This window comes from Penicillium vulpinum (assembly GCF_028829585.1).
Source record: "Penicillium vulpinum strain IBT 29486 chromosome Unknown utg000002l_segment0_segment0, whole genome shotgun sequence".
NCBI classification, from domain to species: Eukaryota; Fungi; Ascomycota; class Eurotiomycetes; order Eurotiales; family Aspergillaceae; genus Penicillium; species Penicillium vulpinum.
Window position 1 is genome coordinate 4,965,853 of NW_026643242.1, and position 12,999 is coordinate 4,978,851.

The 12,999-nt window shown below is 45.9% G+C and overlaps 8 protein-coding genes across 8 annotated transcripts; 5 read left to right on the plus strand and 3 right to left on the minus strand.

The window, feature by feature from the left end:
* Positions 1 to 40: 40 nt before the first annotated feature.
* N7479_004877 (uncharacterized protein) lies at positions 41 to 334 on the plus strand (the record flags this gene model as incomplete). Its single annotated transcript, XM_057252574.1, has 1 exon — positions 41 to 334. One exon carries the CDS (start codon positions 41 to 43, stop codon positions 332 to 334), a length of 294 nt encoding a protein of 97 aa, XP_057111899.1.
* Positions 335 to 992: 658 nt separating this feature from the next.
* On the plus strand, positions 993 to 1,461 carry N7479_004878 (uncharacterized protein; the record flags this gene model as incomplete). Its single annotated transcript, XM_057252575.1, has 2 exons — positions 993 to 1,114; positions 1,362 to 1,461. The coding sequence occupies 2 exons, from the start codon at positions 993 to 995 to the stop codon at positions 1,459 to 1,461; spliced, it is 222 nt and encodes a 73-aa protein (XP_057111900.1).
* A 1,845-nt stretch (positions 1,462 to 3,306) lies between these two features.
* On the plus strand, positions 3,307 to 3,725 carry N7479_004879 (uncharacterized protein; the record flags this gene model as incomplete). Its single annotated transcript, XM_057252576.1, has 2 exons — positions 3,307 to 3,523; positions 3,622 to 3,725. The coding sequence occupies 2 exons, from the start codon at positions 3,307 to 3,309 to the stop codon at positions 3,723 to 3,725; spliced, it is 321 nt and encodes a 106-aa protein (XP_057111901.1).
* A 1,099-nt stretch (positions 3,726 to 4,824) lies between these two features.
* On the plus strand, positions 4,825 to 5,413 carry N7479_004880 (uncharacterized protein; the record flags this gene model as incomplete). The annotated part of the gene is made up of 2 exons (XM_057252577.1): positions 4,825 to 4,939; positions 4,986 to 5,413. Coding segments are annotated over 2 exons (543 nt in total), but the record flags the coding sequence as incomplete, so codon positions are not given.
* A 479-nt stretch (positions 5,414 to 5,892) lies between these two features.
* Positions 5,893 to 6,622, plus strand: N7479_004881 (peroxiredoxin family protein; the record flags this gene model as incomplete). The annotated part of the gene is made up of 5 exons (XM_057252578.1): positions 5,893 to 5,942; positions 5,991 to 6,103; positions 6,161 to 6,324; positions 6,378 to 6,524; positions 6,587 to 6,622. 5 exons carry the CDS (start codon positions 5,893 to 5,895, stop codon positions 6,620 to 6,622), a joined length of 510 nt encoding a protein of 169 aa, XP_057111903.1.
* A 350-nt stretch (positions 6,623 to 6,972) lies between these two features.
* Positions 6,973 to 8,385, minus strand: N7479_004882 (uncharacterized protein; the record flags this gene model as incomplete). Its single annotated transcript, XM_057252579.1, has 1 exon — positions 6,973 to 8,385. One exon carries the CDS (start codon positions 8,383 to 8,385, stop codon positions 6,973 to 6,975), a length of 1,413 nt encoding a protein of 470 aa, XP_057111904.1.
* Positions 8,386 to 9,560: 1,175 nt separating this feature from the next.
* N7479_004883 (uncharacterized protein) lies at positions 9,561 to 10,403 on the minus strand (the record flags this gene model as incomplete). Its single annotated transcript, XM_057252580.1, has 1 exon — positions 9,561 to 10,403. The coding sequence occupies one exon, from the start codon at positions 10,401 to 10,403 to the stop codon at positions 9,561 to 9,563; it is 843 nt and encodes a 280-aa protein (XP_057111905.1).
* Positions 10,404 to 11,741: 1,338 nt separating this feature from the next.
* Positions 11,742 to 12,969, minus strand: N7479_004884 (sugar phosphate isomerase/epimerase family protein; the record flags this gene model as incomplete). The annotated part of the gene is made up of 2 exons (XM_057252581.1): positions 11,742 to 12,549; positions 12,623 to 12,969. 2 exons carry the CDS (start codon positions 12,967 to 12,969, stop codon positions 11,742 to 11,744), a joined length of 1,155 nt encoding a protein of 384 aa, XP_057111906.1.
* Positions 12,970 to 12,999: the final 30 nt, after the last annotated feature.

The following is a 12,999-nucleotide window of genomic DNA, read 5'->3' on the forward strand; positions in this document are numbered from 1 at the left end:
CGAGGCAATGTTTCTTTTTATGACCGGCATGATCTCGAACATGATCTCGAATGCGGATTGGGAATACTGTTTACAAAAGTATGGAGGATTGTCTCTGTACTCCACAACCCGTCAGCCCGCAGCACACGCCGATTGTGCAAACTGCTGGTGGGTAAATGTCTACCGGCGTGCGCGCTGCTCATTTAACCACCGTACTCCAGACCCCTTTGAACAACCTGTGATCCCTAATCCGGGCCTCTCTAACGTGATTCCAGCCACGGGTCAAGATTTTGACCGCCTGTTGGAGCCCATTCAAGTGGCCACAGCTACACTCATCCGAGATTCTGCTAATTAGACTCTCTCAGGGGTCTTTCAGGCAGACATCCACGTCCTACAAGTGGCAGTGGACAGTGGTGTGGCTAGCTTTAGGATACGTCCGCAGTAGAGTCTCGGCTATCGGTCTGCTAGTCTTCTTTATTTTTCTTCTGGCGTGCTAGTCTGCTAGCATGCATTTCTGCTTGCGTGCTTTTCTTGCTAATCTCCAATAACACGCTCATTTTATCCACCAAACCCCAAGTAGCAAGTAGACCGTTATGTTCATAAAGTTTTCAATGAGCATCCCATCCCAACTCCAGGTATTTTCAACAGACATTTATAGGCATCTCAAAAGAAATCTCAGAAGACGTCTAGAAAGATAAGTGATATGAAGGATTGATAAGAGAATCTCAAATTACATCTCAAGAGATTGTCAAAAAGTATCTTAGTGGAATACTAACTAGAACCTACCTGATAACGTATCAAACTAACTGCACAAAAAGCCAACACGAAAAATCTTCGTAGTATGCACTGCGATACTAGATACTGAGGGAACACCAGCCCAACGCTCCAAGCCCACACCGAGCAAAGTGCTGTCCACGGGTAGACACCTAGTCTCCTCTTTCCCCCTCCCCTCCTATACTAAAGCAACTCCCTTCTTCGTCCCTTCTACCAGTTTTACATTCTCTATTTTCACCATGAAACCTTTTGAGGACACCACAATTTCCTCATTGAAGAGATTTGATGGAGCCAAGATGGAATCCGCCGTTGATTCCTCGCTAGGTGAGAGAAGAGACTTTAGCTTTGATTCTCGCGACAAGTAATCCGTCGCATAGTCGGAAGTACTCCTGGTACAGAGAGTATACCCAGAAAGAATCTTTTTCCCTTCGTGGTTTGTGGATGAGAAAGTTCTTCGCCATTTCGTAAGAAAGAAAACTCGAGCCGTTTTACTATTTTTTAAAGATGTATTAAGCTCTCTCTCAACCCCGGAAACATCCCTGGAATTTGTAAGTAAACTATCTCTTGTACGTGTGCGATACTAGACTAACATTTTCTGCTTCAAATAGTTGTTTGCAAAAGAACAACCCTTTTCCCGAAGAATCATCCCCAGAGTCCACTGAGGAGACTGCCCAGCTTGGGGAGACTGAACAGCACAGAATCAAATGATGCCTGTACTGCGTTGCTGAGACGTGAGAAGGATCCTATCAAGAAGGTAGGTTCACTGCAAATCTTAAAGAGACAACAACGCTAATAATGTTTACTTTTAGTATTTCCAGCGAGATTGTGAACTTTGTCGTGACCAAACACTGCAATCCAATTCTAGAATCTGCGCATATTATATCTCACCAGCTGCATGGTACTAAAGCGCCAGGCGTTATCGGGGCGTTCTAGCAATGGCTAGAACTTTTCTGAGGACCGGAGGATGTCCGCAAATGGGAAGCCAAAACATTGCATTAACACAGAGCGCACCTACAACTCGCTCACTCTAGTATGCCATGTCCACACATACTGGAGTCACGATATTGGTACTTTTCCTCTTGTTTCTCCTAACAGGGAACAGACTGTGGTCCACATTGCTTTCCATTGGTTACCTATCCTCAGCAACAAGATCAAACGGTAAACTAAGATTCCAGCCACCAGCACCCGTTTCGAGAACAAAAATACAAGATTCACAGCTACCCTGCTGGAGGCTATAGGTTATACTATATAGAAAAGAAATTTGAGATCTACTCTGGAGACGCTTCCACAGTTACAACTGATGACCCGATCAACCGACCCCTACCCTCGTCTGAGTTACTCAATCTGATATGGTATTTCAACGGTATTGCGGCAATGCAAGGGGCTAGCTAGCGACGAGAGAGAAGACGAAAATCTGTCTCACGAAGATAGAAGTTGACTTCGGCGGAATACCGTTTGATCAAGTTGATATATATGTTTATGATCATTCTTCCACTGTTGGTATATCTCAACTTGTGCTCTCATTCGTGATAGGCTCGGAGCTAAAGCGTTTGTGGAAACCTCGAAAAAGACACAGAATATAACGAGAATCACATCAGTACTTAGCACTACTGAAGTAACATTCCCCAAAGCACACAACGACTGTTCGACGATCACGATTACCTTGAGGGCGTCAACTCGTTTCGGGTTTAAAGGGAGACACCTACATTTTGCGTCTAACAGCCGGATACCAACATAAGGACACGGAAGCCGGCCTACTACTACAAAAGGTGGATCTGCAATTTAGTTGTATGGTCAAACGACGTCTATCGCTGGGGCAGGACCATACGGTTCAAATCACCACAGCGAGGGAAGGAGGGAGATAAAGGTTTTATCCCTTCTGAACGTTAGCCGCCTAGTACTGAATTGAGCTAGCCTACTGTGTTTATCGAAACCGGTGTCTCAGAAACATCACCAACACTTGTTAGAGATGCCGCATGGTTGTTTGACTCTTCGGATGGTTGAGTACAGATTGTCGTCCTTGACTCTATCACGAAGCGCGTTGTACATTCAAAATACGGCGGCTCGCCTCTCTCGGTGCTCCTTATTCATTGACAGGATCATATGATGATACCTTGGGGCAAAATTCGATTAATACCTTCTTCCCCACAGTTGCTGCATGTGCAGCAGCCGTATTCTTGCGCTGAGCTTGATGCGACCAAAGAAGTTACTGGCGCTCCATATGTAGTCATACCATGTTGTGCTGTCTTTGATGTCCCCGTTTGTCCCCCTAACATGCAAGATATCATATTCGATGGGCAAACCTTGCTTTTCATTGCCGCGCTCAATCTTTGTTGATTTCTGGTTCTGTTATATTTTCTTTGTTTTGCTTTTACGCTATGCTAGAAGGCTAGCTAACAACCCGCTCAAAAGTCCCACCAGACCCTACCTATGGTGCTTACAATGAATCCGAATAAAAACCTGCATACTGGGCAAAGAGAGTAGGGACATGCCTATGGCCAAGAGGTATCAACCTGCAAAAGGCATACGGAATTACTCAACTGGCTATCCCAAATGAAACCCCGACGGGAGCCAATACTCCAGAACAAGAGCAAGAATCAGAAGCGAAAATTACCGAACGGATTCTTGTTCGAAAAGCAAGTGTCGAGCCACAAGACAAACATTGAGGCTTTACTAGGCCAGACAATCGACGAAGAACCTAGGCAGGGCCTGGTCTCCGTAAACTGCCAGATTCTTGATGACAAATCTACATCTTGTGTTCGTATGCCTGGTATGCAACACTGCGCGAATTGCCATTAGGATCGTCAGTCTGATCGGGGCAGCTTGTTAAAAGAATGAACAAGCACCACAAAAATGCCTTAATGGAAGGAAAGCTAGGCAAGATTCATGGAGATAATTGCTCGTTAGATGCAGCTCTAGCAGCATTCGAGGGCAAGGTCGCCCGCACTGATGCGACTATCAAAACGATCTGAAAGCAAAATAAGGAATTGGAAGCAGCGCTGAAAGAGCAGCCTAGGATCAACTTGACCAGCTACAAGGATCTGCACTTGCTGGGAAAAATCTTGGCAGCCTATAAACATAGGCTCTACTAGGATCAAAAAACCCAGCCAGGCTTACATTGAGAGTCTAGCTAGCAAATCCTTCTTTGACAGCAATGTACTTCAACTGCTCACCGAATTTTCCGACATTCTTGTTACATACTATTTATTCACTGGCTACTTCCAAATTTGAAGAGAAGTATACGCCTTCGAAATTGACAGCCAAAGACGTTGGTTTTGAACCCAACGGCTGGCAGGAGGCAATGTCTTGTGTTGAAAAAGACAAATGGCTTATTGCTGCGCATAAAGAGCTGTCGAGACAAATCATCAATGGTACATGGCGGATGATTCCACGCGCGACTTGAAGTGGTAAAAAGAAGCCCCTTACTCTTCGATGGGTATTCAAAATCAAGCACGATGGTACCTACAAAGTAAGACTGGTTGCTAGAGGTTTTCGCTAGGTAAAAGATCTCGATTTTCATAAAGTGTATACAGTGGTTACGAAGCCTATGTCTTTCAAAATCTTTGTTGCAATTGTAGCTGCCAAAGGCTGGTTTTTACACTATGTTAATATTATAACTGCATTCCTCTATACTGCATTAAAGGAGCTAATTGAAATTGAGCCTCCTAAAGGACAGAAAGAGGAGTACCCTGATCAAATTGCTCTTCTTATAAAGACAATCTGTAGACTAAAGCAGAGTTCCCATGAGTGGTATTTACTACTACACGACATATTGATCTCAATGGGTTTTGTTAAGAGACAGTCTGATTATTTAATCTTTATTAAATATAGGACTAATTCATTGTACGTTATGGTCTATGTTGAGAATTTACGGCCAACCAACCTCACTTTGACCATTTTTCATTGTGCCTACCATTTGTGGACGTTTGCCTACGCCATTGTATACTATAAAAGCCCCCCTTCCACCTGGTCGTTCTTTCACTTCTAAAGTTACGAAAACTGCCTTACAATTGACATCTGGATTTGAGCAACTCTCCTCACTCTTGGCCCACCATACCAAGAGTAATCAGGCCTAGCACTAACAATGCATTGCCAATAAAACAACAGCGAATAGATACCAGACACTCAGACCTTTTTCCCTACCCTCTGATTCCGGATAAATGCATTGACCCTCACGAGAGGCGTCGTGCTGAACGGGTAGGGTTGCTGTGGTCAATGGTCTTGCTCTCTAGTAAGGAAGACCCAGATGAGTATCTCCACAGCGCAAGAAATAGCTAACTGTTTTACGGAAACAACATCAACTGAATGGGGCAGCAAAGACGTTGCTGCTGCACGCGCCTCTATAGAACCAACCATCACGCCACTCAACGAGAAGTTCATTACCTACCATCCCTCGCTGGGCCCAATCGATGGCGTCTGGGTTGTGAAAGAGTCAGACGAGAAGTCGATCTGGGTGGTTGCTCCTGAACCTCTTGGCCTCCCGCATACCCATGCGGGTGGCCGAGAGTTCCACTTTCACCCAGCTGGTCTAGCAGCACGGACGACGACATGTCCCCCATACCAATCAGATCCTATCGAAGCGACTCTGAATCCGCGCCGATCGCTCTCGGCCCATGACCTTCATATACTCAGAGAGATGTTCCCGACCGCTATAGGCGCTAGAGTTTTTATTAGCGGATTCATTCTCATTCTCTTAAAGTCTGGCGGACGTGGAAAACTCGTGATTTGAGGATTGGTTTGTCTCTGAATTCATAACTCTAACTACTTTGTAGTAAAATATTACAAAATCTGACTTTTGAACAATCTGTGCGGATATGGAGACCATCTGGGAGTCTGGGAACTTGACTTTCCAGCCATAACACATCAAAGTCCTGTCCGTTTCAATATGATGTTTGTCATTAGAGCTCCGATTTGTTTAATTGGATTAACACAGACAGTGAAAAAAAAAAAAAAAAAAAAAAAGTGGAAGAGAGATATGAGAGCTTGCCCGGATACCGAGGTCGGTGAGCTCCGCCCCCCGCGATCACCTCATATTAATCAGCTTGACGTCGAGACATCACAACATCTTTAACCCCGCCATTGCCAAAATCCCAACTTCTCTTTCATATCTACCATCTATAATACCCACATTCGTCCAATATGACTACCCTCAAGTCCGGTGACTCGTTCCCTAGCGACGTTGTCTTTAAGTGATTAAACCCCCACCCCCGCAAAGAATGCCCCGCTGATCCCTTTAGGTACATTCCATGGACCGAGGAAAGTGATGAAATCACGTCGTGCGGCATCCCCATCAACTACAATGCCTCGCAGGAGTGGGACAACAAGAAGGTCGTCTTGTTCTCGGTTCCCGGTGAGTTGACATTACCCGCGAGCTGAAGTTAATGCTAACGTGCGTGTGAAAACTAAGGTGCCTTCACCCCGACTTGCTCTGTCAGCCACGTGCCTGGATATATCCAGAACCTGCCCAAGCTCCGCGAGAAGGGAGTTGACATTGTCGCTGTCGTTGCTTTCAATGATCCTTTCGTGATGAGTGCCTGGGGCAAGGCAAACAAAGTTCGCGGGGATGATATTGTGAGTACAGCATGTTACATGTCTCTGTGATCAGTATTGATTTTGATGAATAGCTTTTCCTCTCGGACCCTGATGCCAAATTTTCCAAGAGCATTGGCTGGGCTGATGAGGCATCCGGCCGTACAGCCCGGTATGCGATCGTTATCGATCACGGTAAGGTCCGCTATGCCGATATCGAGACCGAAAGGGGTGTTGTCAAGGTATGGAATTTTACACCTAGCTTTTGGTATTTTTGGTCGCTAACGAGTCAACTTGTTTGCAGAAATCTGGCGCCGAGACGGTTCTTGCTTCCCTTTAAATATGCAAATTATAGAATACCCTCTGATCACACCAAATTCGATTTGAAATGCCATTTAAAGACATTTCCTTGAAAAATGCTGGTCTCTGACCATCTTTATAGGCTGTATCAGTGTGTCTTGTTCAAAATAAATCAAATTTTCGCCGTAGTTTATACCAATCCAGCACTTAAGTTGAATATGAAAGATGGAAGTCTATTCAATCATCTAAACAGTTGAAATTCTAAGTCTCGTGTCAAATGACTCTGGAGAAATGAAACAGATCTATATAATGCAAATCTTCAAGGTGGTATCGCCAAATAAAATGTTGGAAAATGCAAGCCCAAGGTTGCTAACGAATGGGGACAGAGAATCAAATATGCGATAGAGCGCGGTCGTGAAGATGCAACTCCAAACCGGCATTGGCGCAGTCTATATGCAAAGGCTCAGCAGCCTGGTATATTTTCTCCTTGATCACAGCTTCAAGTACATCCGATCCGGGCCTGGCAACCTGGCCATCATCATCCGACGGCGCATTGTGGAATGCGCCCTCAATATGGACACGCTTGAGTTGGGGGAAACGAGTCTTGCGGCTTTTGATCACGGTTTGTAATTGGGAGACCAACATTCCCAGATATTGCTCCTCACACCCTTCAATGTAAAGGGTCTCAAGCGAGGACGGGAGACATTCCATGAGAGGTGTGGTTGGTTCATTCTGGTATCGAATGTCGAGAAGATTCGGCAGTCTCACACGCACTTCTTGCAAAGCAGTGAAATCAACCAGGGAGCCGAACCACTCGTCATGGTTTTGATTCAACCCCGCAGCGGTGAAAGGGTAGTGGCTGCCATAGTTGTCCAGCCACAATGTCTGCAGGCTCTTTTTGCTGTGGCTCAGAGAGCGATGGAAGGCGGATGGTTGGTAGCCATGCGAAAGAACGTGCGAGTCCGAATGCTGGTATTTAAATGACTTCAGATCTGCGCATGAACTAACCAACATCTCCATACCGTGGTTCCCGCTACTTGCACGCAAATCAATATCGGTGATTGACGAGAAACCAAGGCGTGGTTTCTCGTCATCTGTCGGTTCATCGGAGGGCGGAGTGGTGGAACTCCGATCCACCACAGAGTTAGCTATGATGGTACGAACAGATGGCAGTTGGAAAAATGGTAGGAGCAGTGCTGATGATAGTTGAGTTTCACGTCCCACATTGTCCACGTGCTCGTTGTGGTTGAGATCTTCCCGATGATATAATGAAACTTCGTGTAGGTGCCGGAAGGCTGGTTGGATGGAAAATGGCGGTTTGCAATCCACGGCCTGTTGCATAATCCGTTCCAAATGAGGAGAGTTTGTCGTATAGGCGAGTGAAAGCTTCCTGAGCTGACTTAACAGCGGGAAAACGAGAGCAACCCAGGCGTCAGCGAGGCCTTTTCCAAGATCTTGGGACCATTGATCAATTTCGAGCCTTGAGCATGATACAGCATGCAGCCATGCATGCAAAGATTCCGAGCCTTGGATTTTGTCGCAGTCGTCGTCTGATACGCTTTTTGCATGCCAACCTGTTAAATCTAGCTCCCGAACGGCCCGCGCCAGCGCAGGTCGTTGCAGTATGGCATGCAGGAAGGAATTCGCATCCTGCCAATTGTAGAAAGACGCTTTTCGATATACCAGCGGGAGAAAAAGATCGTGGAAATGACGGGAGACAAAGATGAGGTTGCAGCGATCTGCTTTATGTTCCAGTTGCTCTCCTATCAAGAGTAGTACGTCATTGGGTAGCACTAGCTCCATGATAGTACTTTCGGAAATTCAACAAATCAAGCCGAACAACAATAAGTGCAACGGATACAGATCGCGGGGAGGTAGTGAATGAGAGAACAAAATAATTCGAGATCAAAGCAATGAAATGGAGTACTCCATATTTATGGATCAAATTTCTATAAGTTGGCCACCGAGGAAGTTCTGGAAGACCAAACTTTGATCCGATCCGGCCAATGCCATGAAGCCGGTGGATCTATAAGCAAAGACTCTGACAGGTGGTAAATTGTTAGTTTCCACTTTAAAGAAAAAATCGAACATCTCGAAAACAGACAACTTGCGTTGTTGGAAGGTTTGCCGTGATCTCGGATTATAATTCCGGCCCTGTCCATGAATCACATATCATAAATATGAAGGAAATGACTGCATCAACTTCTCTGCGAAATCCCCCGAACTTCGCATGGATAAGTGGGGAGTATTTGGGTCTGAGAGGGAGGAATTGACAGATATTGACAGTCGAAGAGCCACTTAGCTGCATGAATGTGCAGTCATTGCGACGATACTCTGTACAAAAAATTGTGTCCGAAAGTTGTAGAGTCATGGCGTTTTAGCCTTCACATTGCTCCAAAGCCATGAGTCCACGGAGAATACCAACAGCGAGTGTATATCGAATAGCATGAGAATACTTTGTACTCCGTACGAAAACCGCTGATGACGAAGGTGGATCAGCCCGAGTGGGCTCGCGGGAGGTGATGGTGGAGAAAGAGAGCTGGAGATCAACCTGAGACATTAGACATGAGTATCTCGGACTGGACGAGGTTAGCGACAAAGTCCACATGCAATTACTTTCAATACACCATGTCCGGTGTACCTTCCTCGATAGATTTGTTGATCAACGGATCGCCATCTTTCGGAGATTTAAATGTTAATATCCGGTCCCGCACATGCCGCCGGTTTCGGCTTTCCGACCTAGAAATGCAACTTCAAATGCCGTACCATGAGTCCATATGTAGTTTAGATTGGGAATGCTACTCGTTGATATCCAGTGGTCAATGTCACACCAGCAATAGGCCCCATATTGGCCCCAGTCTCTTTTCGGTAACAAAGGTACGTTAAGCTTGGTAGGCGTCGTATAGTCAAGAAGAACGGCGGGAATTAGATGAGATTCAGAAGCTCAAAATACAAAATAGCAAGGGTTTGTAGTCAATTTAAGAGGCGGCAGCACCTGCAGCAGACCTGGTTTCGACGTCGATGTACCACAGTTGGATAGCGGAAGTAACGACAAAAATCTCCCAATTCTCGCCCAAGGTACCAGTCAGCCCAGTACCCATGAAAGTAAATCGAAACCGTTTGGTCATGCTCCACGAAGTGTTGTGTGCGATAAGAGCGACAATCTCCAGCCCATCACTAGTATAACCCCGATCGCGCTGCTTTCTGCTCCCGCCTACGCTGTTCTTCACTGGTGCTGCCAAGCGCACTAGTTTCCATCCAGAAGAAGAACCAGCGAGATCTTTGATTTCATTGCCCTGGCTGTTACGCCATTCAAATCTCTCTGGTGTTGTTCCCTTCGGGCCGACGGGTATTTCGAATGAGTAGCTAGGTGAAATATGCTTGAACGACCCACCGGGAACGACCTGTTCCACGATGTCATGTTTATGTTGAGACCCTGGACGAGGTGGGAGTGTGATTGTGATAGGCCTAATTCTTCCCCACTTATCATCGCGTGCCGTTGCCATTGCCGGGTGCTTATTAGTTGGACCGTCGTGTAACACGAGCGAGGGTTTGCTATTGAAAATAGTCGCAGGGGTTGACACGGCGTACAACTTTTCTTCCGCGGTCGGCCCAAGGTGGAATGTGGTTGTAATTTTCAGTTGAAAATATCCGTTCATGACAGGCGGAAATTTGGTAGTTGCAGACCCAGATGTACTGGTAGATTCAGTATAAGACGGTCTTTCATATTGGGGGGCTTCAGCCGCAGTGTAAGGTGGTGGTAAGGCATCTAGTGCATCACCTCGGTTTGCAGAAGATGGTAAATCAGTCGCTGTACTCATCATGTGAAATTCGCAGCGAGAACAATGGGGAGAAATGAAGAAAATGAAATCGCGGGATGTAGAGCCTCCCACATGTTGAGCCGCAACGCCACAGGTGTCAGATTACCCATTGTACCCAAGGGATGACTTGTGAAATTTGCGTCATTTCCTAAACGCACGGTCTGTTTGTTTATGTACTTAACATGGCCATCTGTACTTGCTGAGTATTTTGGTCTTATTCAAGACCTTAATGTTGCCTGAGCGGAGGAAAGAGACCACTAATCCTCCACCTAGCCCTGTTTATTAGGGAAAAGATAGATACTTCCTTCTTAGGCATAAAAGAACATCGCTCGTAGCCGATGTTACCCTCGGATCATGTATTCACCTAGAAGTATCATTCGCAGGCATTTCGTGGGGACAATGCACACGATTGGGGGCCAATTACGGCAGTCTCCAACCGCCAATGCGCTATAACGAATTTTGCCCGCAGTAACAGTAAAACCTGGTTCTAACGATGCCGGGTACAACGATCAAAATCCGGTGCTTGGATTAATTTGCCATACAAAAATCGTTATATTGAGGGGGTGTCACGTAGGTTGATTGATTTTAATCAATTGAATACCTCTTTGTCCGGTCACGTGATCTGTGACCGCTTTCAGCCAATTAAAATGCCTCACCGATCGATGTTAACCTCCTAGAAAGTGGCTATATAAGAGAAGTTAATTGGGGTGCTTAATAGATATAGAAGGCTGGTGGAAACGAGGAAACTGGAGCTAGAGAAGCAGAGCAATATTAGAAGCTTTTCTTTTGAAATTTTGGAGTATAAATGTGCTTGTAGACCAGAAATATATATTCAACCTGCGGCATTTCGATTTTATGAACACCTAGATATAACGATATTCTCCCCTTGTCTACTTTGTATCCTTATAACCGGGATTTACCGTATACGGGAACAAACCGGGAATAGGAATAGGGTCTTTGTACCACAGTGTTTATTAACTAGTATACTTATTATATTTAGTAATTAGTAGGCCTTAACTAGTACTGCAGTACTATAAACAGTGGAAAAACTAGTGTGGAAATTACTCCAAGGAAAAAATCCTTGGAGAATTGGAAGGTTCCTGTCGGAAATATCATGTAACACTGGTTGAAGATAGGGTATCATCAGAGACCCCGCGTACGGTAGACACCAAATTTCAGTTTAGAATGACGAACGTGGATTATTCGCTGTAATTGCATTCCAGAATGTTAGACTAGAAACAGACTAGTAAAAAGAGATGAGGCTCTCACTTCCAGTGTACGACTGATTACCCTCAGATTCGGCAGTTATAGAAATGTATATAAGTTCATTTTCATAGCTTATGTGTGTTCATCTGACTGTAGCCGTTGTACCACTTGTGCGATAGCGCTCTTACGTTCACCGTCACTTTTCCAAAACGCTGGAATGGACTTCGCAGTTTCGCACAAGAGGCGAAGACCATTCATTCCTCTAGACGCATGCTCCGCCGGAACGGTCTGTCCTGGTTTGTTCAGTGATGCATTGAACACTTCAAGTGAAATTGGACCTTGGTATCCGGTGGCAAGTACAGCAGCCGCGACAAGCTCAACCGGCATATACGCACCTCTAGACTGCTCAAGAGGATACAGCCGATGACTTCGCGACCATGGGAGTAGTGCTGGTGTTTCCGGGTCAGTTGGAGGGAGGAAAGTCGCTGGGTTCATCAACTCCGCATCACCGCACTGGAAGAAAAATATCCGATCACCCGGTACCGTCGAGGCCAATGATGCGAGTGATCCGGTAAGAACATCTAGAGACTCCGCCAGGGTTGGGTAGATCCGCCCGTGGCCAGCAGCATTGTATGGATCAGCAAACTCGACGGCGAGGATATTGAAAGCATCCACGATCAGCCCAACGTTAGGGCGGTTAGCAAATCGTACAACTTCCCATGATGCCGACCATGTATTTCGAGTTGCCCAAGATAAGCCCTCGTACCCAATCTTTATCATGCGTCCACCATCAGCCTTTGCATATGCAGCCGCCATGTCGCCCAGTTCTGCGAGGTCTCTCGCGACCGTCTTGAGATCAGATGTTACACCCTCGTCCGTGCGAATATTCGCACACATGAAGACAAGGTCTGTGTCAAAGGCGCGCATGAATGGAAATCGTCTATGGCAGTAGGTTAGTATGGACGTGAGCACCAGATACCGGTACTTCGTTATCAAGGTAAGGTATATCTTACTTGGCGACTAGATCTAAGGTAGCTTTGCGTTCAGCTGGATCTTTGATTCCTTCGATTTTCCGAAGAGGTTGCGTGCAAACAATCCGCATTCCCAAGGACTTGACAACACGAGCCAATTTTCGAGCAACCTCTAGATTCTCCGAAGTCGGTTCCCAAAGTTGGTCTCCTGGAAGTCCATGTTCTTCCAGGTACGCGGCCCAGCACTCATCAAATAAGTCGATCCATTGATATCCCGATTTCGCCGCGGCTTCCAGGCGTGGTTCCAACCGATGCTCTCGCCAATTACCGAGGGACAAGGTGGCGATACCCAATGAGTTTGTTTTGGATGGAGGCCAGGATATTGTCATGATTCCAGATTGAATAGCTTGTATGATTCT